This window comes from Spinacia oleracea, chromosome 4 (assembly GCF_020520425.1).
Source record: "Spinacia oleracea cultivar Varoflay chromosome 4, BTI_SOV_V1, whole genome shotgun sequence".
Classification (NCBI taxonomy): domain Eukaryota; kingdom Viridiplantae; phylum Streptophyta; class Magnoliopsida; order Caryophyllales; family Amaranthaceae; genus Spinacia; species Spinacia oleracea.
In genome coordinates this window covers 50179826-50203278 of record NC_079490.1, presented here as the reverse complement: position 1 = coordinate 50203278, position 23453 = coordinate 50179826, and the positions used below count along the sequence as shown (strand labels likewise).

Genomic DNA, 23453 nt, shown 5'->3' with positions numbered 1-23453 from the left:
CATTTTTACACATTTCTCTTATTTTAGCCATATTATATTATATTCAACCAACGTTTTTCATTTTTATCTTAATATTTGTGTAAATAGTAACCGTAAAATTTTTTATGAAACTGAGGTAATACGTTATTTATAGTCTTTCTTGCCTTCGTTATAACATTACTCGAGCCTATATATATTTTACTTGTATCCAAGTGCTCCGTAATAAAGATAAAAAAATAATTTAGTATAAACCGAAAAATAAACATTAGAAGTAAAAAAAGAAAGAGGAATACAAGCTTATTACATCAAATACATGAAATAATAAAGATAAAAGAATACTACGTATAATTTAGGTTAAAAGTAGAACAATGGATCGACTCTCACACTTGACAGTTGACATTCCATATATATGGAGTAATAGAAAAGCGATCCTAAAGGGCAGCCGCTGTTTGGATATATGGTTGATTAGTTGAACCTACTGCATGTTCTCCTAACCTGTCCTTGGTTACCGGTTAGGACATCAAGAGCCTGTAGTTTGAGCATAGCACTAGCCAACTTGGTGTTGAATAATGAACCACTTTGAGCAAACTGTTGAACGAATCCAATCGTTTGAGGATCACGAGCCAATGCTTGGTCAATTGGAAGAATACCTCTTTGGTTAAGGATTTGAACAAAGAAAGAGTTGTCAAGTATATTTGAGCTTTTTGGATTTTGATGAAGAAATGCTATATTGTTAGAATTTGAATCTTTAGGGCATGTTGGTTGAAGTTGTTTCCTAAGAATTGGATCCATCATTGGGTCAAATTGGGTATTACCTTGGTAGAGTGTATCTTGAAAGAATTCACAATGTGAGATACCAACTGTATGGCCGCAACCTAAAAGAAGAACCATTTCTTCTGGTGTAAACTTTTTAGCGCTGAATGCTGCAATGCTTTCACTTACTGTCAGAAACGGACTTGGAAGATTCACATCTTCTGCTCTCGACACCAATCCATCGTTTCTCCCTGTTTGTACTGGATAATCCGGCCCACCTCCCTTTGAGAATTAAACAAAAGTATATATATTAATTAAATATATATATGCAATGCATGGGAACTCAGCTCAAATTTGGAAAACATTAAGCCAACTTAATTGTGTATATATTTACCATCTTAATAACTTGTTTAGTAGCAATTGCGATAATGTCAGCACATGAAACAACACCCGGGCATTGTGCTTCTGCAATATCTTTCAAGGTATCGATAACTTGATATCCTCTTACGCTAATTAAGGTTGGGACCTGCTGTTTTCTCGGTAGAAAGTCCATTTATAAGGATTGACGCGTCACATCCGATCCCTATAAAAAATAATTAAGCATTGTTAGATGAAATCATTGTAAGTATATATAATGGGTTTAAGAAAATGAGTAGATTATATTATATATATGGTAATATTAAGCAAGCAAGCAAGCTTACATGAACAAAACAATCGTGAAATTGCATGCGAAGGAGGGCAGGAAGAATAGTTGAATCCTGTCGGAATAGTTGTTGGACTTTGGTGGTGAGGATAGCCTCAATATCCACTAGTCTGTTAGGGCATAGACCTTTATAGAAACCGACCAGAAGGTCTAGTAGGGGTAGAGGGGGTAGGAGGATGGTTAGGTGGACTATATCTAGGGGGCTTTAGCTTGTTACTTCCACCACGACCCACATGGCGACCCTTGTAACCATGACCAGAACCATAGGATTTGTGACCGTGACCGTGACCGTGACCACGCCCTGATCTAGATCGGGCTTGTTTCCAACCAGAAGCATGACACTGACTCAAATGGCTTAGTGCTAATATGAGCATTAGAGCTAGGGCTCGGACTAAAATACTAGAAACCGGTAACTTCATTTTGAGCTTCTAAAATAAAATGTAATTACCAAATTGGTTTGTTTAACTCAAATGCACAAATGCCTATTTATTTATATTATTAATTAATATTGTAAGGGAAGACATGCAGGAGTGTACTCCATTCTTCCTTCCTATACTTGGCTGTTATTAATTTATTATGAACCAAAACGTGCGCAGCAGATACTATTGTCGATTATCGCTATCGAATGTACGTAGGTGTTTACGTACTAATCTCCAGATTATTCCATACCATGGCTTATAATATGCTAGCTGGTTAGTGGTTGGTGAATCCCCCCCCCCCACCCCCTTACCCAATACAACTAGTCGTAACTCCTTTCAAACTATCAAACATTCATTTAACTGTTAGACCACACCACTTACGTACATAGGACTATTGCATATAGCATAAAAGTTAACTAACAGATTAATAACAAATCATCCTTAATAAAAGTTTGTAATAAAAGTTTGGGATAGAGAAGACGTGTTGGCATACAAACTGGAACTGGTCTAAGAATTTCGAATCCTTTTGGAAATCATCTTTATATTCATTTTGAACTTGAATGATGGGAAACAAGTTGACTCCTATCATACTATCAAGTTCTAATTTAATAATATATACGCTATAAGAAATTGTACTATTAACGACGGAAAATCCCGTCGCGAAAGGCCAATAATCGTTGATTAACAACGGGATTTCCTGTCGCGAACCCGTCGTAAAAGGGGGCCGTCGTTAATAGAAAATCCCGTCATTAACCTGTCGTAAAAGACATTTTGCGACGGTTATTCCCGTCATTGTTTTGGTTGTTAGCCCCATCACAAAAGGCTTTTGCGACGGGATTTTTAACCCGTCGTAATTAGGTTGTCGTTATATATGTCTGCTTCTATTTCGTTATTCATATGGTAGTCTAAAGTATATTGAGATAATTGAAGATTTATAATTTAATGGAGGACGTACTTTTCAATAACCACGACGGAGTAATATAATGTAGTCACTTTATACTTTTAAGTCCTGTCCGTTTATCCATATTAATTACTACCATAAAGACCAAATTATCCATATTACGGAGTACTACGTACTTTATCCGATCCTTTTTACCCCGCTTGTTGCGTGTGGGAGCTAGAAACTATCTATATCACTACAAGAATTTGTATCTTTAACGACAATCTAATTATGACGGGTTAAAACTCTCGTCGCAAAAGTCTTTTGTGACGGGACTAACAACCAAACAAAGACGGGAATAACCGTTGCAAATGTCTTTTACGACGGGTTAACGACGGGATTTTCCATTAACGAGAGCCCCTTTTATGACGGGTTCGCGACAGAAAATACCGTCATTAATCAATGATTAATGGCCTTTAACGACGGGATTTCTCATTGTTAATGATATAATTTTTTGTAGTGATATATTACTGGAGTACTTTTTTCAACAACCTATGCAATTGCAAGGATAATATTGCATACATTCAACCCCTTTACCCTACTTTCCTAAACAGCATCTACAATTACAAGGGTAAGATTGCATACCATAATGACTACTACGTATTGTTTGGGCTCCCAATTGATTCTCACTTGGGCCACTAAGTCCAAAGCCCAATGGCTCTAAACAAACAGCATCAAACCCACCAATGGCTAGTCAGCCATCCATCAAGGCCCAAGGCCCAAAAGCAATAAATGACCTATGGGCATTTATTATGCAAACACTATAAATAGGCCGCCAAGGCTCACACCTCAAGGTACGTCCAATTGACCGCCTTAAGACTACTCTTCTAGAGAACTTCTCTCTAGAATCCGAGCATCATTCTTACTTAGGCATCGGAGGGGCTTTCCTCGGAAACACCCCCGAGGCTAGTGACTTTGCTCTTGTGCAGGTGAATTCGGACTCCACTCATTCAAACAAGCAAGATCTTCAACACATACAAAAGGGCCTTCATTCGAAGCCCATTGTTTCCATCTTTACAACACCGGAACAATTTGGCGCCGTCTGTGGGGAAGAACACTTCAAAGCCTTTGAAAGACATCAATCACCTCTTTCCGCGAAAATGGTGAACGATGTTGTTAACAACAATGACGACGATATGATGGTGCGGTCAGATTCAGAATCTGACCAAGAGGGGCACCCTCAATCGATGGCGAGGTCACAGCCAAGCAGAGCTACGACCGCCACAAATGCAGGACCTCCGATTCCAACTAGGGAAGAGCTCACTGCGGCCATGACCATCATGCAAAACTTCCTCTTCAATGAGAAGCAGCAAGGACTGGCAAATGACCGCAGAGAAGAGAGGAGGACCAGGCGAAGGTTGAACGAGCCACCCAGTGTGGAAGTGTCCAGACCCGAACGAGAACTCCTTCCCTTGACAGGTACACACTTGACGTCGAGGTGGATGGAAAGCACGTGGGACACCCAAAAAAGGGCACAACAGCAACCAGATTGGTTTGCGAGACCATCGCCTACTCCAACAGCTCTCCAAAGCGAATCAACTACTCGTAATCCTCGGATCCGAAGCTCGGTACTCAGCAGGTTGAGGCCCTCGGTCCACTCAAGGTTAAGACCTTCGATCCATACGAGACTCGGGGTAGGTGAGTCGAGCAGATCTGGCGAGCGACCCGAGGTCAGTAGCCGAGAAAGAAGAAGAGACGGGAGGCATGATCGAACCCCTAGCCCCCATCGTACGCCCGAACGTTCTAATCACAGAGCCTCGGCAAACGAAGGCATCAGGGCTAGACTCGGGAAAAGAATCATGACTCCTACGTCATCCCCTTTCTCGGACGAGCTGATCATGGAAGAAATACCGAAGGTAAGACTGCCAGCTCACCTAACCTACAGCGGAATCACAGATCCGAGGGATCATGTCATCTCCTACGAGCAGCAGATGTTCTTGAGTCCCTACTCCGAAGCATGCTGGTGTAAATATTTCCCAACCACGCTAACCGGAGTGGCTGGAGAGTGGTTTAGATCGCTGCCGAAGGGATCGATCAAGAGTTGGAAAAAGCTGAAAAAGAGATTCTGCACACAGTTCGTGAGCAACAATCGCCCCGAGCGAACCACAGCAGAACTGACCTCAATCCAACAAGAAAGAGACGAAAGTCTGAGAGAATTCATGGCCAGATTCATGAAGGAATCAACAAACATACCAAACTTGCAGCCAGACGTGGCCATCTTCGCCTTGAAGCACGCGCTCCAGGAAGGGAAGTTCCGTGACGAACTCTCAATGAAGAACCCCTCCAGAATAGCTGACGTGCTCCAAATGGCTGATGCGTTCATCAGAACCGAAGAGTTCAACAAGGCCGCTGCAAGACTGAAAGGATCGTCGGATCCGAGAGACACAAAGAATACTCAGAGCAAGCCCGAGGGCGGCTCAAGGAAGGGGAAAGAGAAAGTAGGAGCTAGAGAGATGAGCCCGAAGAAAGACGAGAGAAGGGGTGAACTTCAACCCAAGTACACCAACTACACTCCACTAGCTCTGCCCCGAAAGGAGATATTCAGCCTCAATAGAAATGACGAAAAGTGGAAACTACCTGGGAAGCTCAAGTCCAACCCAGCTCGGAGAAACAAGAACAAATGGTGCGAGTTCCATGATGACTTCGGTCACCATACCGAAGAATGCAACTCGCTGAAAGACAACATTGAGGACCTCGTTCGCCGAGGCTACCTGAAACAATACTTGTTAGACCGAAGGGAGGAAAAAGAAAAGGCCGCAAGCGGCAAACAACACGAGCAACCCCAGAAAAGGGTCTACGAAGCAACAGGGCACAAGAAAAATGACATCCTAGTGGTGTTCGGGGGACAGAAGTCTGGCCAGGCCAGCAAAAAACACCTAAGAGCCCTCTCCCATCGGGTCAACTTCAGCGCGGTTGGAGACAACCAACCACACCCCCCGAACATGACCTTCACTGCTGATGATTGCTTCGGAGTCCAGTACAAACATGACGATCCTCTGGTCATTTCCATGGACCTCAACAACCACAACGTACATCGAGTGTTAGTCGACGGAGGAAGTGCCGTCAACATCATCTTCAGAAACTGCTTCGAGCAGCTGATCCTCGAAGAACCAGAGGAAGCACTGACGAAAGTCAGTTATCCTCTGATCGGATTCAACGGATCCGCAGCTATCCCTCGAGGAAAGATCACCCTGCCAGTCACAGTGGGCGAAGGCCAGGCAGCAAAAACCCTTCGGGACGAATTTTTGGTGATGGACTGCGACTCCGTATACAACGTAATCATGGGGAGAACCATGATTCACAAGATGCAAGCAGTCCCCTCCACATACCACCAGCTGATGATATACGTCTCGGATGCAGGATTCGCCGAACGAATCAGAGGTGATCAAGAAGTGGCGAGAAGAACCTGCCACACTGCTGTCCGAAAACCCAAATTGGAGGACGGCCCCGAGGAAGGAAAGGGAGCTAAGGGAGAGGAAAGCGAGGCAAAAAGGAGAAGAGCAAGCACGAGAAGCTTGTCTCCCGCAGAAGTTGATGCCCGCCCCGAAACCCTATCTCCCGAACCAGATCAAGAAATGGAGGATATCTTCCTCGAAGATAATTCAGACAGGAGCGTCCGAATAGGCAAGGGCCTAAGCTCGGGGCTCCGAATCGATTTGATCCGACTACTCAGGGATCACAAAGACATCTTTGCATGGTCAGCAGCAGATATGCCAGGGATAAATCCGAAGCTGATTTGTCACAAGCTGGATGTCAACGCTGAAGCTCGGCCAATCAAGCAAAAAAAGAGAAATTACTCCTCGGAGAAAAACAAAGCCATCGCCGAGGAAGTTAAAAAGTTGCAAGAGGCCGGATTCATCGAACCATGCATGTATCCGAAGTGGCTGGCCAACGTGGTGATGGTCAAGAAAGCGAACGGCTCATGGCGAATGTGCGTAGATTTCACAGATCTGAACCGAGCCTGCCCCAAAGACTGCTATCCCCTGCCAAGGATAGATCAACTGGTTGACTCCACCAGCGGCCATGCACTGCTCAGCTTCATGGATGCCTTTTCAGGCTACCACCAAGTATTCATGCACCCCGATGACAGGGCAAAGACAGCGTTCATCACAAGCGCAGGAGTGTTCAACTACAAAATGATGCCTTTCGGCTTGAAAAATGCCGGAGCCACCTACCAGAGGTTAGTTGACCACGTCTTCGCCGACCAGAAAGGGAGGAATGTGGAGGTCTACGTGGATGACTCCATCGTAAAAAGCATCAAGGAGGAAGACCATGTCAAAGACTTGGCAGAGACCTTCGGAAATCTGAGGAAATACAGCATGAAGCTGAACCCAAAAAAATGCGTCTTCGGGGTGAAGTCAGGGAAGTTCCTCGGATTCATGGTGAGCGAAAGAGGAATTGATGCGAACCCAGACAAAGTCCAAGCGGCATTGGATTTACCCGAGCCGAAGACCAAGAGAGATGTGCAGAGGCTAACCGGCAGGTTAGCCGCACTAACAAGGTTCATATCAAAAGCCTCGGACAAGGGAGCCCCCTTCTTCAAGGCACTGAAACCAAAGAACCTCCCCGGAGGAGAAGCAGAACCAGTCAAGAAAAAGGGGGTCCCGAGGAAAGTGGATCCCGAACTGATATGGGAACAGGAGCAAAAAGAAGCTTTTCAGCAACTCAGAGCCCACCTAGCTCAACTGCCGACACTGGCCAGACCAAAGGAGGGGGAAACCCTGTACCTATATGTCGCAGTTAGCCCTGGAACCGTCAGCGCAATGCTTCTTCGGGAAGAAGAAAAGAAGCAACAGCCAATCTACTTCACCAGCCGAACACTCACAGGAGCCGAAACCCGGTACCCACTCATCGAGAAAGTCGCATATGCAGTAGTGGTAGCTGCACGAAAACTGAGGCCATACTTCGACTCCCACCAGATCACAGTGCTAACTGACCAACCGCTCGAAAAAGTACTCGACAAAATAGAGAGGTCAGGAAGATTGGCTGCCTGGGCCTTCGAACTATCAGAGTTCGGCATCAAATATCAGCCGAGGACAGCAATCAAAGCACAAGCATTGGCAGACTTCTTGGCCGAGTGCTCATACCAGGAAATGTTGGATGATACGAAAAGCACTTGGGAGGTCTTCACTGACGGATCTTCCACAGTAAACGGCTCAGGGGCAGGAGTTGTACTAATCCCCCCGACGGGGAAAAGCATAGAGTATGCATTGAAGTTCGGCTTCAAAGCAACCAACAACGAGGCCGAATACGAGGCCGCAATCGCAGGGATAGAGCTTTGTTTATCCCTGGAGGCCGAACATGTTCGCCTCAAAACTGATTCCCAGCTTGTAGCCAACCAGATCCGAGGGGAGTATGAGGCCAAATGGCCCAGCATGACAGCCTATTTAGCAAAAATTAAATCCTTAACATCAAAGTTAAGATCCTTTGAAGTCATCCTCATTCCCCGAGGACAGAACACGCAAGCAGACGCACTGTCAAAACTCGCAAGCTCAACACTCATCGACCTAAACAGGTCGGTCCACGTGGAAGTTCACCAAGAGAGAAGCATCGACTTGCTACCCACCACAGTATGCAGCTTACGTTCCGAACCTAGCTGGATGGACGCAGTAGTTGCATACAAAGAAAGGGGAGAACTTCCCGAAGATAAGCTGCAAGCGAGAAAACTGAAAAGATTCAACAGATGGTTCATCATCAGCGCCGAAGGAGAGCTCATGAGGAAGTCATTCTCTGCTCCGCTGCTAAAATGCGTGGGTCCAACAGACGCTGACTACATCCTAAGGGAAATCCACCTCGGGATATGCGGAAACCACATCGGAGGTAGGACATTAGCACATAAAGCCCTTCGGGCTGGGTACTGGTGGCCCACTATGGTTTCCGAGGCAAAGCAGATGGCAAGGAAATGCGAGAAATGCCAAAAGTTCGCACCAGCCATCCATCAACCAGCTCAAACCCTACAATCAACACTGTATCCCTTACCATTCGCACAGTGGGGGTTAGACATCATTGGTCCCTTCCCCTCAGCGACGAACCAGAAGAAGTGGTTGATTGTAGGAGTCGACTATTTTAGCAAATGGATCGAAGCCGAAGCTGTCTCCTCCATCACCGAACCTCAGGTCCGCAAGTTCATATGGCAGAACATCATCACTAGGTTCGGCATACCAAGACTGATGGTCTTCGACCACGGGAAACAGTTCGACAACACCCCGTTGCAAAAGTGGTGCAAACAGTTCGGCATACACCTAGCGTACTCGGCAGTCTGTCACCCACAAAGCAACGGGCAAGCCGAAGCTGCTAACAAACTCATCCTCAACGCACTCAAGAAAAGAGTCGAGGATGACAAAAACAAATGGTTAGAAGAGCTACCCGGAACGCTATGGTCCCTTCGGACCACTGAAAAAGAAGCTACCGGACAAACACCGTTCCACCTTGTATACGGATCCGAAGCTGTAATTCCTGTGGAAATCGGAACAGAAAGCCTGAGGATCCAGGCATACAACAGGTATGATGGGCTCCAAGGAGAAAGCAACAATCAACTTCTATCCGAAGCTCTCGATCTACTGGACGAAGCTCGGAACGATGCAAGGACACTCAACGCAGCCTATTTGCAGAGGGTCAACAAGCATTACAACCGAAGAGTCAACGCCAGACCCCTAAAAGTCGGTGATCTAGTACTCAGAAACGCCGCCTCGGTTCAGAAAGGACGGATCCATGGCAAACTCTCAGCCACTTGGGAAGGACCATACATCATCCATTCCGAAAAAAGGCCAGGCACGTATATGCTGAAACAGTTAGATGGAACAATTCTGAAGAACCATTGGAATACCGATGTTCTCAAGAAATATTTTGTATGATCTCTGTCTGTAAACCAAGTAAGTTGTTTAATGAGAAGAGGAAAGCCATTGGCACCATGTGTTTCATTAAACTTATCTCTATAATTATTGTCCCTTTATATATATATGCAGCCTCGGATCTGATCAATCCGAGACTAAAAACAGGCTGACTTTGCCCATTCCTTGATAAAATGCAAGAAATAACCAAATCATACACTTCAGGGAATCGTCCAGAATCCTCGGATTCGCGGTACCCTAATAAAATTTGTTCGCAACAAACAGTCGCTCGAATCAAGTTATAAAACTCCGGCTCAGATCCACGGATCGCCGAAGGCATAACTAAAGAGGCAGACTAGCGATCTCTTGCCCAGGTTTCCGAACCACAAGAGATCGGAAGAACAATCCAAACCTCTGAGCAGATCGACGGATTTGAAGAGTCTGGAAACTAAAGAGTCTCTTAGCAGATCTACGGATTTGAAGAACTCGCAAAACTAAAGAGTCTCTTAGCAGATCTACGGATTTGAAGAACTCGCAAAACTAAAGAGTCTCTTAGCAGATCTACGGATTTGAAGAACTCGCAAAACTAAAGAGTCTCTTAGCAGATCTACGGATTTGAAGAACTCGCAAAAGTTAAAAAGTCTCTTAACCGATCTACGGATTTAAAGAGCTCGCAAGATCAAAAGGTTTTCAGCAAGTCTACAGAAAGAGGAGCTCGAGAAATCTACGGATTTAAAGACCTAAAATTGCGAAAGAACAAGTTGAAAAGAAGCAGCCAAGTAACAAACATTCATTTTTTATTCAATATTTGGGGGAAGTACAAATACATTGAAAACCTCAAAAATTGAAAACAAAATGAAACAGTTAAAATCGGCAGCCATCAACAGACAATACCGGCCTACCGAAGTACTAAGAAAGCAAAAAGAAATGAGTACAACGCAGCGCCGAGGCAAAAGGGGGAAAGGCAAGCACATGTTCGGAAGTCCTCAACTGGAACCGACCGACTCTGAAGAAGACGACTGCCCGAATCCCTAACTCTTGGGAGTCTCAGGAGCATCCCCCAGGGGAGCATCCTTCGAAAAACCCCCAGCAGTAGTATCACCTTCGGAAGTCGCCTTCTGGGCCCGAGCCTCTGCAAGAGCAGCTTGGCGTTCAGCTTCAGCTTCGTCCCGATCGGCCTGGCACTCCACCAAGTGATCCTGGGCCCTCATCCAGAGCGGAACCTTCTCATTCCAAGGGAAATGAGGCATATGCTTCGCGAACATCCGCCGAGCGCCCAGGATGCCATTCCAGTATTGCTCCCTACACTGATCAGCAGTGTAGAGGTCAACTCTCTCTTGCTCCAGTTTCCGAATGGCAGCATCCTTCTCTCGGATCTTCAGCTGGAGAACGGGCACCTTGTCAGCTTGGTTCTGAACAATCTTCCGATTCTTAACAAACTGAACAAGCCTCGCCTCCGCTTCCTGGCTCTGCTTAATGGCCGCCTCAAATTTAGACGTCATCTCCTTGAGAAGACTGTCTTTTTCTTCAAGTTCGCTCGCAAACTTGGCAGCCATTTCTTTCCTCTCCTTGTCGAAGGAAGCTATCTTTTCAGCATCCTCCTCGACTCGGAAAGTAAGCTTCCCAACTTCGGCCCCGATCTTCTCAGCCGATTCCCTAGCCTCACGACTGTACTGAAGGTACAGTAGCTTGAGGTCCACCATCTCGGCCATGAGCTGCCCAGCCTTCTGGTCCAAGACAGGGATATCACGAGCATAAGCCTCCTGATACCTCCTCAACTGCCTCTCCTCAACCGAGCTACACTCGGAAGCGAACGAGGACCAGAAAACAGCCTGGGAAAGAAGAAAAGACAAGAAAAGATGAGGAAAGAAGAAAACAACAAACCAAAAACGGAACTCAAAACAAAATTTCCAACACTTACCTCATTCAGATAATACTGAGCCATCATAGCTGGGTTCCTCTCCTCAGCTCCAGGAACCCTCCACTGCGGGTTGGCCCGAAGAAGATTCTCCCGTGCAGCTTCGGGACCCACCAAAGATCCCACGTGAGCCATGGGGTTCTCCCCCAAAACCGGAGCCCTAGCATAGCGAGCCATCGCCTCCCTTACCTCCTCGGGGATCCGTTTCAGCGGAACATCCGAGCAAGGGTCAGCGTGGATCAGTCTATCCAGGGCCGAGGTCGAAGTAGAGCCCAAGGTCGAGTGGCGCCTCTTCCTCGTCAGACCCTGCTCGGGTTGCTCCTTCTCAGCAGAAGGGACCTCCTTCTCAGCTTCGGGAACCTCCATGTGAGCCTCGGTGAGATCCACCATCTCCTTATCTGGACTTCTCTCCCTTGCGAGAGAAACGTCAGCAGATTCTTCCTTCAACTCGGCCACAGTAGGGACATCCGAGCCAGGAACAAGGTCGGCTTCAATTGCCTCCATCACCTTGGTTATATCCTGGATCTCGATCCCCAAAGCAGCAGACGGCTTCAGCGGAGAGGGGATGGTATCTTCCTCGGCCAACGGTTGGTCCACGGGCGGCGGTTCCGCAACCACCACACTCTTCAACTTCTGCCCTGGCAAGGGCATGAAGTGAAGGAGATTTTTTGGAGGAGGCATGACTTCCGAAACTTCTTCCTACAGGGCAAACGCTCAAAGGTCAGTTTCAGAAAAAGAGAGAACGGATCACAAAGGCTCCAAGTCAGAACAAATACCTTCTCCGAAGACTGAGAAGCTTTCGCTTTCTTCGGATGCGCAGAAGGCCTCAAAAGAGTGCTGCCCTTCCTTTTGCGCTGATCCTAAACAGAGGAGACCAAGGGTCAATAAATGTAAAAGAAGACAAAGGAAGGAATAAAGAAAAAAAACGCGAAGTACCCGGTTCCTAGATAAAGAGATATCTATCCGAGCCGGAGATGAAACCGAAGGAACGGCACGCGGCACAGCGTCAGTCCCAGGACCCTAAAAAGATGGTCCAGGACCAAGACGTTAGCCGACGGCCAACCAGAAAGAAAGACAAACAAAAGACTTCGAGAATATAGAAACACTCACCGGATCCGAGGTTGTCCTCAAATCAGGGAGCACGACTTTCACCGGAACAGCTTCGGGAGAAGAGGCAGAATCCCACGGATCAGCTCGAACTTCAGATATCCGAGCGACACCCGACGGAGACAGCACGTAATCCTTCAAACGAGGATTACGAGGATTTTCCTTCCCGAACTTGTAATCAGGGGCCGAGTCGTGAATGGTCTTCAGATCCAAAGAAATACCCAAGACCACAGGATCAACGCAGCTAAAGCCGTACTCTGCAGAAACAAAGCACAAAGCAAAGTCAATAAAACGAAACAAAAAGGAGGAGGACAAACTTACTAAAGCACGGTCCCAGCCGAAAGACACCTACCCCTGTCAAAAATCCTACTGAGACCGGCAACAGCAAGAATGTCCTCCCGCAAGATATAGTTGAGGTTCGGGAGCCAGTTGGACGGCAGTTTGTAGTTGTCCTCCCGAGCCAAAAACCACTGGAGGAGATCCACGTAGTGGTGATGGTTCCGATCCGGAGCAGCCACGCTTCGCATATCAGGATCAGGAGTCACAAACCACTTCGGAGGGCGGTAAAAATGTGGATGCTTCGGATCTGTCGGCACACGAACAAACAACCACTCCGTCTTCCAATTATGATCAGAGCTGAGGTAAGGGTAGGCCGTAATGTAGTTCGGCTCCCCCTTCCTTCGGGATCTTTTGTTGATGATGGTCCACCAACCATACCCATCTCCCTTGGAGGCATGGTTGAAAGACAGATCGTGCAGATCCCGAAACACGGCAACAGAGCACGGAAAGTTAATAAAATCGCACACCCATCTAAACCCGATGAAGTGCCTCATAGATTTGGGGGTAAGCTGGGCCAAACTGATGTTGTACGACACCAGGAGCTCGGAAACGAAGGGATCCAAAGGAAAGCGGAGACCGTTCTCCAAATGATGAGTATACACAGAGATGAACCCCCTCGGCGGATGAGTCACCCGAGGACGCTCCTGGTCGGGAAGCTCGCACCAGTACCCCAAGGCGTGCTGGATTCCGTATAACTCTTCGGCTCTCCGATGGTAGTTCCCCAGCTTCGCCTCCACCAACCAGTCACCACTGACCGATTTTTCCAAGGGACCATCGATCTTAGTGGTCTCATGCAGAATCGGGGCATACTTGCCCTGCGGATCAGCTTCAGTCCAATGAACTGGAAACTCAGGGTAAGAGCGGCGCACACCCGAAGAGCCAGCTTTCTTACCAGAAGTTGCGCGTTCAGACACGCTAGACCCGCCAACAACGTCATCTTTTGAAGCATCCCAACCAGTCGAACGCCTCTCCACCGGCCTCTCCGAAGGCCGACCCCTCGAAGTTTTCGGTAACCTTCCCGAAGGCACGTTCTCCCTCTCACTAGAGGAATCAACGACGAACTTGCTCTTGCCCCTATTCTTTGCCATGGCCGCGAATTCTCGGTCTAGGGTTGAGATTGAGGGGTAGAAGGAAAAACGAAGAAAAAAAAGGAGAATTCAGAAACAAATTACCTTTTTCCGAAGCGGAATTCGCCGATAAAACGAACAACACAAGTTCCCGAAGTCTAAAGTTGGCCGAATTTCGTAGATCTGAAGAAGCAAATTGCACTGCGATCGCCGGAATTTAGAGAGAGAATGGGTTTGAAAGAAGGAATAAAAAGTTCAAAGAGAGCAAAGCACCCAGTATTTATAGAAAAGAAAAGGGCGCATCAAGTTCCTCAACCCACGATCTCCACGACACGATACAACTCCCAACACTTGTCATCAATGCAAATCATCTCTTTTCAAAAAAGAGAGGGAACTTTCGGACTTCTGACAGCTGGAAACCCACCCATTTAATTCTAAATGGACCGGGTCTGGGGGGCATGTTGTTTGGGCTCCCAATTGATTCTCACTTGGGCCACTAAGTCCAAAGCCCAATGGCTCTAAACAAACAGCATCAAACCCACCAATGGCTAGTCAGCCATCCATCAAGGCCCAAGGCCCAAAAGCAATAAATGACCTATGGGCATTTATTATGCAAACACTATAAATAGGCCGCCAAGGCTCACACCTCAAGGTACGTCCAATTGACCGCCTTAAGACTACTCTTCTAGAGAACTTCTCTCTAGAATCCGAGCATCATTCTTACTTAGGCATCGGAGGGGCTTTCCTCGGAAACACCCCCGAGGCTAGTGACTTTGCTCTTGTGCAGGTGAATTCGGACTCCACTCATTCAAACAAGCAAGATCTTCAACACATACAAAAGGGCCTTCATTCGAAGCCCATTGTTTCCATCTTTACAACACCGGAACACGTATTTTTCTCAACAACATGAAGGAGGAGTACAGAAATAGTGTTACAGAACCTTTTAGATGGTAAAAAGGTACATGCTTGAATTCTAGACTTTTATTTGATCAACTTCCTAATTGGAAAAAATAAAATGCTGAAAATTTCTGTGGAGGATGATGACAAACTGTATGAGGCGAGGATAATGCCATTTTTGTATTCTACCAACCGTTTAACCAGAAACAGGATATCTAGGATATTATATTTTTTTTGAAGGAAGGATTTGGAAAGTTTGGTTCGTTTGATTTGAAGCTCAATTTGATAATTTGTTGACTTTTTAAGGGGAGGAATGAACCCGGGTTATTTGAACATGCAATGAGTCTACAGTAAATGGCGTGTACCGATATGTACCACAACTGCTATGTATCGCTATGTATTATAAATATAAATAATATTCTATAAAATTAGCAAATTAATTATGTAAAATATACTCTCCATCTCCCTACCTCTCGCATATTTTCTGCTTTTTGATTGCATCTCCCTGATTCTCCCAGCTACACTAAGCAAATCAAATTTATTTTTCATCCTATTAAAGCCAAAATTATTTGCTCAGGTAATTGAACATTCAAATTCCCAAAAAATGATACTACATAAATGCAGCAAATTTGGGATAAAGAAGCTGACTAAACAGATACTCGTATTTGATTCTTTTGTAAGCAGCCTTGATTAATGAAAAACAATGTAATTGCACTACAAAAAATTGTACCATTAACGACGGGATATCCCGTCGCCAAAGGCCAATAATCATTGATTAATGACGGGATTTCCTGTCGTGAACCCGTCATAAAAGGGGGCCGTCGTTAATGGAAAATCCCGTCGTTAACCCGTCGTAAAAGACATCTGCGACGGTTACGTTGTTCCCGTCTTTGTTTGATTGTTAGCCCGTCGCAAAAGGGCTTTTGTGACGGGATTTTTGACCCGTCGTAATTAGGTTGTCGTTAAAGATACAAATTCTTGTAGTGTTGATTGGAATTTTTTTGGTGCAATGTTTTTTTGTAACTGTGTTAAATTAGTTTAGTAGCTTTAATAATTTCTTGACTATTTGATTCAATTTTGATAAATTATTATATTGTGTAGTAAAAATTGGATGAGATGAGATGACATTGATATATAATTTCCACTTAGTATGAATTAATTAGAGGTGAGGTGTTTTTAGGAAGAAAAATGAGAAATTTTTGGAAAAAATAAGTGAAAGAGCAAATTAGCGTTTGAAATCAATTATACGAGTTTCTATAATTTCAATTTTTAATTTTCATCGGTAGGAAATTAGGAATGTATATGACCTTCCTACTAATAAAAGTATTCCAAAAAAAAAACATGAAAAAACAAACACGAAGTATAACAAAAAAATGGATCAGACTTTATAAAAATGGATGTTTGAGAAAATATTGATCTTAAAGATCTCAAACAAATTTTATAAAGTTTCGACCAACTTCGCCGACCTCTAAGATTAATTTAAAAGGCTGCACAAATGAATTCTATAATTAATTGATATTATTAGTAGTACATTACGATACACGTCGTTTATTGAATTAGTGGTACAAAGCAATGCACGTCATTTACTATAGAATTTTCGTTGAACATGTCGAGTTTTTTTTTTGTTTTTTTTTGGAGGGGTGACCATGTCGAGTTCATTCTATTATTTTCTTGACTACCAAAGTTTTTTGAAATATTATTTAGTCGGTAGGTAAAAACACATTAATCAATTAAATTTGGATGAACATAGACACATTAATCACTTTTGAATAACACTAATAATTTTTTATAGTATACTCAGTCATAAGTCTTAAGAATAGAGTTGTGCTGACATGAGATATGACTCACCTAGTCTTAAAATTAGACAAAGGAATTTGAAGCATTGAAGTAGATATGTCTTGACAAAGTCTTAAATTGAGTCTTGAAAAACTAAGACTCCTTTTGTGAGTTGAATAATATAATAAAACAATATATGGTGCATAAATATACAAGCGTAAAATAAGTTTGAAGGGTGAAGTGCTAAATTTGATGGAATCTTAAGGAGTCTTAACATTAATTTAATTATTTAAATAATAGTGAAATGATGACATGGCATATGAAGAAAATCTTAAGAAAAGACCCATTTGATCTCCCTCTAATAATTTTTTAGTCTCAATGTGTAGTTTCACGACCTCAAATTTTATAATTTTTGAACATACGCATTTGGATATATTTACGTTTAAATATTGAGTTGAAATGGGAAAAAATGTCAAAAAAGACTAACATGTAATTAAGAATGGAGGGGGTAATTAAATTATACTCCTACGGATTAACTAGTTTTAAATTCATATTATGCACGTGAAATTGTTACTTCTTTTAAGTTTTTTTTTTAAATTGTTTTTATTTTTAATTTTTTTGACAAAGGATTCAATTAACGAAATAACGATTACAACCTAAACAACTATAAAAAGGTACAACATCCCGCAAACTAAATTACAAGCTTTGGTTATACCACTACAAAGGAGAGCATGCCACTACCATCCTTTATTATATGAACTAGAACCTGTGATACAAACCCTGTTAGACCTTACCTGCTTGTTATCAACAATAACGATGACAACACCAACTAGCAAATGCGACCACCCTTTGGAGAACGGAAGAAACCGAGAAAGCCGGGAAAACTGAAGCCGGACGCAGCGAAGGAACATAACCAATAAGCCAGAAGACCCTAACAATGGATAACGATGCGAGCTAGAGATGCCTTCAACCCCAAATTGCCATGACTCACTAGGCGAGAACTGACATTCGTCTATGACAATAACCCAAGTCCCTAAGGAACAAACATCTTGGGACCTATGATTGTGAGTTACTTTTCCTAGTAACTCAACACACGACATCCCCCGATTACGAGAATGCCTCACCGAGGAGAAACTTGCTTCCCTCAACTTATTCAATTGAGGAGCCTCCTTCAAGATTTCATTAACAACGATGGTTGGACTGGCCATCACCAGACACAAAGATGAGGGGATCCTTGAACACCCCCAATCAATCTTGGCAACCTGAACTGAAGAACATACACCCACAACTAAGACAACCAGCATACTTAATTAAGAAACTGCCTTGAACATCCACTAGCGGCACAAACCAGCCAAGGAACCAAAATACATGATTTGGAACCTGAAACCTACCCTCCACATCCAACCCTTGAACCCCCAAAACCTTAACCTCTTTAATCTCTTCTCTCACATGGAGCAGCCAATTAAAACAAACTACCCCCAACTGAGGGAACACCCATAGCAGGATCAAACCAACAAGGTTATAGAAAAACAAGCAATCAAAACTTTGACACCCTCCCAAACCCTCCATACACCAAAGCAAACTAAACAAATCCCAGACACAAACACTAATTAAGAACAAGAAAAAGGAAACCATTACAAGAACTAACCCATCGGCACCAAAGAAACGGTCAGAAAAACCTCATGAGAAGCTGCGAAGACGGAGCAATCCGACAAGAAGGGCGGTGGAGGCGGTGGAAAAGCGATACGGCCCAAGCAACCCAGCCACCACCGAACCAGGCGGTGTAAGAATCCCTGGACCCGACTGAGTCCACAGCGCCACCGACGAGAACACCCAACCACCTTCAGAACCGACCGGGACGACGATAACCCAATAAACCACCAACAAACCAAGGTGAGGGCCGATTGACCCAAAAACATTGAGAAGTAGCAAGACCACCGTCGATGATACAAGGCCTGATGCTAGCCACCACGCCATACCTACAACCAAATCTAAACCAAGCTCGCCGACAACCCGAGGTGAGACCAGGGCATGAAAACCTTATGAGAGCACCATCTGGCTGACGAGATCAAAATTAAGAGACAAAAACTACCTAAAAGACAAGCCTCGCCGACGATGGCGATCTAAAATCACCGATCGCCGGCGAGAATTTTTGAAGAAATTAGGCGGTGTATGAGGCGGTGGTTGAAGAGAGAAGGGAGAGAAATTTTTTTAGAGAGAGAAAAGAGTCTTGTTTATTTAAATTAGTTAAAACTAATAACATGATTACTTCTTTTAAGTTCAATTTATTTGCTATTTTTTTATGGGGAGTTTAGTTTATCAATTTGAAAATAGTTTTTTTAAGGGAAAAATTTGAAAATAGTTTAAATGAATGTCAGTTATGTCACATAAATCTAAAGACGCTTATAAAAGCGTGAATATGTAAAACGTCAAGAAAAATAAATGCTTACTAAAAAGGACATACTGGAATTATATAGGTATGTTTGAAAACAAAATTAAACTATCTACTTTTCTACTTATTAAAATTATTTAGAGAAGTGTGGGAGTGAAACTTTTTGTTTTTCTTGACATACAGGAAAAGTCTGGTAAAAAAGAAAGCATATAAAATCTAATATAGCTCAATTGCAAAATCTGTCAACCAAGCATCACTACAAGAATTTGTATTTTTAACGACAACATAATTACGACGGGTTAAAAATTCCGTCGCAAAAACTTTTTGCGACAAAGCTAACCAAACAGATACGGGAACAACCGTCGCAAATGTCTTTCACGACGGGTTATCGACGACCCCCTTTTATGACGGGTTCGCGACCGGAAATCCCGTTATTAATCAACGATTATTGGCCTTTAGCGACGGGATTTCCCTTCGTTAATGGTACAATTTCTTGTAGTGCATAAGTAGTCCCTCTATTAACCGCAGCTTGAGCCATATTGTTCGTTTATCTTATCTCGTCCCGATCAACCTTACTCATATCACAAAAAGTGATCCCGTTTTAGGATATTCGTCAACATCCAGTTCATTTGTACATCCGATCCATTCCGGCCCTTCTTAATATTAGTGACAAGGTTTGCGGAGACTGTGTACATTATTATACTTGCAAGTGAAGAAACGAGAACCCATTCCACCCCTTTTAATCAGGCAGGATCTTTTGCTTGAATGGATGAATGAGCCATTCCTAAATCACATCCACCTATAATTATCCCAGTAAGGAAAACATGTTTATTCCAAAATCCAAACCATCCCTGCTATATTAGAATGTTTCTTCCATGCCTCGTCTACTTAATACCACTTCGCTTCATTTCCATGAATTAGAAGATGGTTGTCCCGTCGCTTTTGGGTCAATTGGAAACAACCTCTCTGCAATTGTAGGGGTAAGGTTACGTATGTCCGACCCCTCCTGTAACACCCAGACAATTTGTTGGAATTTAAAGATGCGCTCAAAACGTGCCTGCCAGGTTTTTTAAAACCGGCAGGTTTATCAAAACTTGCCTGCCATGTTTTCCAAAACCGGCAGGTTTCGAGCGCGAGTTGAAAAACGGATTTAAAAGGCATTTCTTGAAGTGCACCGAAAACCGGCAGGTTTTGAGATCAGTTCTTTGTGTTATCCGATTTATTTATCTTAATTGGTGGTTCTATACTATTGGACTCCTTTGAGTCCTTTGATATCTTTGGTTGTTTGATATCCTCCTCTAATCCTATATATATACTCTTCATTTTCTGAGTTTATGATATACATATATTGATCTCTTCCTCTCCTCCTCCTTTTCTCTTTGTTTGGATCGAAGAATACTGGTTCATGATTAAGTCATGATTATTCGTATCTCTTCAAACCTTTTCCTTCTTATTCTTTTGGTCATAAGTTTGTGTGGCTCCATCTCATCACCCAAAAGTGTTTTTGTGTGTTGAGAGTTGTGTAAATCTTAGGGAACGAATCGGTGAATACAATTGTGCACCCCGGTTGCACCGAATCTCGTTTTCAAGGAGGTGGTTTGGTTACCACGGCGCAACGATTTCCTAAACCCGTTCTTATTCTTATTCTAGTGTTTGCCTTGAAAACCCAATTATTACAACAATTTGAAAACGAGATATATTTCAATGGCTAAATACTTCTTTATGATTTGTGAGGAAATTTCGTGAGTGTGAGTGAAAGATATATGAAATTTAGAGGGCTTTCAAAGACATTTTTCATTCACATATTTCTGGGAGCAGTCTCAAAGACTGACCCCGATCGAAGGTCATTCGTGGTCCAATTGTCCTGAAATTTTGACATTGTGTCAAGGACATATTGGGCTTGATTTTCAACTGTCGGATTGTTAATTGCTGATCTTGATCGTCAACTACAACTTCAACAACGAACCTGATTTTTCTGGATAAGAAAAGTCAAAAGTAATGTCTTGGAAAAGATGATTGGTGATTTGGTGAATGGTGGTCATGATATGGTGATGGAGGATTGATTGAAGATTCTGAAATGTCATACAATACACATCCTTGATTTGATATCAAGGGAGGTTCATTCTAAACTACTTCTTTCAATAAGTTATTATACTAACATGTTCAATTCTAGTATCCATTTCAACAAACTCTATTGTGTGGAAGTTGACAATATTAATATTGATTTCTATATTGTCAAATTATGTTTGTTGGAATAATTACTAGAAAGTAGAAGACTTGGATTATTTATGATGTATGAACATGTTATTGCATTCTCTAGTTTACTTTGGTTTCATGCATGTTTAATTTCATGAGTAGACCTTAGTTTTATTAGAGGTATGTTTTTAGTCTTTTAAAAGACTAATGTGAATTATTTGTGCATTGTCATATTTTCCTTGTCGGAGAAATTTTGGGCTTGTGACTTTGTGTACTTGCTTTTAAAAGGGTATTTAGTAAGTACTTCTAATGGTGATTACATTATTTGTAGGGGAATACAGTTAAACATAATAACATGTGCTGAAACAATCCCCAAAGCCAGGAAGCATGTATAAAGCACAAATTAAGCATACTTACATTTGAAGCGTGTTTTCCACAATAATCTGTCAACGAACACGAACTAGAACTCCACTTGTCGTTCCTCTACTTGGTTCACCGACACGATCATATCCGTCTTGATTATCGTAGCTTAGACAATCGATCAAGATAGTTTGCTTTTGGGAAGAACTCACTTTGGAGGCACAGAGAGAACTAGGGTTCTCTTTGTCTCTAGGGTTTTGAGTATGACTGAGTTGTGTTGTTGGAAAATTGGGTTAGAAGGTTATTAACATAACCTTGCTAACCGGCCAAGCCACAAGGGGCAAGACCGGCCTGCAAGCCCGCGCAAACATACACGAGCACACAGCGTGCTGGGTCGTGGGCCGCGCGCAGCTGTGTCGTTGCTTTGGCCCACGCGCACACACGCGCAGTTGCTCGGCCATGGGCCACCGCTGCCGTGTGGTTTGCCCTGCTTGCGTGCCGAGCGTCCATGGGCCTCGAGTGCCTCGCGCACTCGGCTCGTGGGCCGCTCTTCGTATTCGCGACTTAATATCGTTCCGGATATTATTTATCGTTTCGTATACGACGAATCACCGCCGTACGACACGATTTATTCGTTTCGCCTAGCTTACGAATATTCGCGATACGATATACGATTTCGATGCAAGGTCGTATCGTATAATACGTTTTCCAACTAATTCCCGAAAAGCTATTAAATGAATTTCCGATTCATTTAATCCGGTGATCTGTTACGTGTCATTGGTGTGACCTTGTAGGTTCAATCAAGAGTAAGCTATGAGTTTAATATTCATTAGAACTCACTCACTACTACAAAAATGGGCAAAGAGACCCGTCCAAAATGGCCTAAGAGACCCCATTTAAGGGGGTCTCTAGATGGGGGGGTCTCTTTTATAAAGAGACCCCCCATCTAGAGGGGGTCTCTTTGTTAAAACGAGAGACCCTTTATTTAAGAAAAGGGGTCTGTTATGTTAACCATACAAAAAATAATATATAAGGGGAAGAGACCCGTTATTAGAGAAATGGGGTATGCTTGTAAAAAAATTCAGATCCCATATTTAACATATGGGGTCTCTTCGATTTTCTTAATATTACTTTATCCAACAAACTGAGACCCCATATGTAAGATAGGAGGTCTCTTTGAATTTTTTTAATATTTTTATATTTAACAATTCAGACCCCATAAGTAGGATAAAGGGTCTCTTTGAATATTCTACTATTTTTTATTATTGAACTCGAGAGACCCCATTTTATACCTAACGGGTCTCTTTCATTAATTTTTATTAAAAAAAAAACAGCATAAATAAACCATTTTTCGGCCTAAAAAAATCAGCATTTAACCATTTAATAAATTCCAAAATAATTCTTACAATTACCAAAAAAAAATTATTTTCTACTTTACATCAATTATAATCTCCAAAATATAATAAAGCTCAAAAGTCTACATAATTGTGACAATATTAAACAAATTGACAATAATCATCATTAGCAATGCGAGCACAAGCATATCACCTCCAACTCCATTTATTCCTAGTCCACCACCTATTCTTTGAGGTCGCCAGTTATGAAAAGTTCTTCCACGCTCCACCATCCATCAGAACCCTCCTTAGTTCCCTCAAATTTACTTCCATCAATTTGTTTAAACGCATCAAAAGTTACAAAAGATATGTCACATAAGTCATATAAGTCACATAAGAAAAGTTAAAGGAACTTATAACAAATATATTCCACATAATAACAA

At 43.1% G+C, this 23453-nt stretch overlaps 2 protein-coding genes across 2 annotated transcripts; both read right to left on the bottom strand.

The window, feature by feature from the left end:
* Nucleotides 1-269: 269 nt before the first annotated feature.
* On the bottom strand, nt 270-1869 carry LOC110797276 (peroxidase 44-like). The gene is made up of 3 exons (XM_022002371.2): nt 1434-1869; nt 1127-1315; nt 270-1014 (listed from the first exon to the last, which is right to left on the bottom strand). The coding sequence occupies exons 2-3, from the start codon at nt 1283-1285 to the stop codon at nt 445-447; spliced, it is 729 nt and encodes a 242-aa protein (XP_021858063.1). The 5' UTR covers nt 1286-1315; nt 1434-1869; the 3' UTR covers nt 270-444.
* LOC130471520 (uncharacterized) lies at nt 1564-11977 on the bottom strand. The gene is made up of 3 exons (XM_056841703.1): nt 11546-11977; nt 11325-11456; nt 1564-1863 (listed from the first exon to the last, which is right to left on the bottom strand). Exons 1-3 carry the CDS (start codon nt 11930-11932, stop codon nt 1564-1566), a joined length of 819 nt encoding a protein of 272 aa, XP_056697681.1. The 5' UTR covers nt 11933-11977.
* Between the last annotated feature and the right edge of the window lie 11476 nt (nt 11978-23453).

Excerpts from the sequence above, each read along its gene's own strand:
- LOC110797276 (XM_022002371.2), bottom strand. The coding sequence starts at position 1,285 with ATGGACTTTCTACCGAGAAAACAGCAGGTCCCAACCTTAATTAGCGTA. Across the intron at positions 1,015-1,126 it reads CTAAACAAGTTATTAAGATG|GGAGGTGGGCCGGATTATCC; the intron begins GTAAATATATAC and ends TAATTCTCAAAG.
- LOC130471520 (XM_056841703.1), bottom strand. The coding sequence starts at position 11,932 with ATGGTGGATCTCACCGAGGCTCACATGGAGGTTCCCGAAGCTGAGAAG. Across the intron at positions 11,457-11,545 it reads CTCAGTATTATCTGAATGAG|GCTGTTTTCTGGTCCTCGTT; the intron begins GTAAGTGTTGGA and ends CTTCTTTCCCAG. Across the intron at positions 1,864-11,324 it reads GGCAGCTCATGGCCGAGATG|AAGCTCAAAATGAAGTTACC; the intron begins GTGGACCTCAAG and ends ATTTTATTTTAG.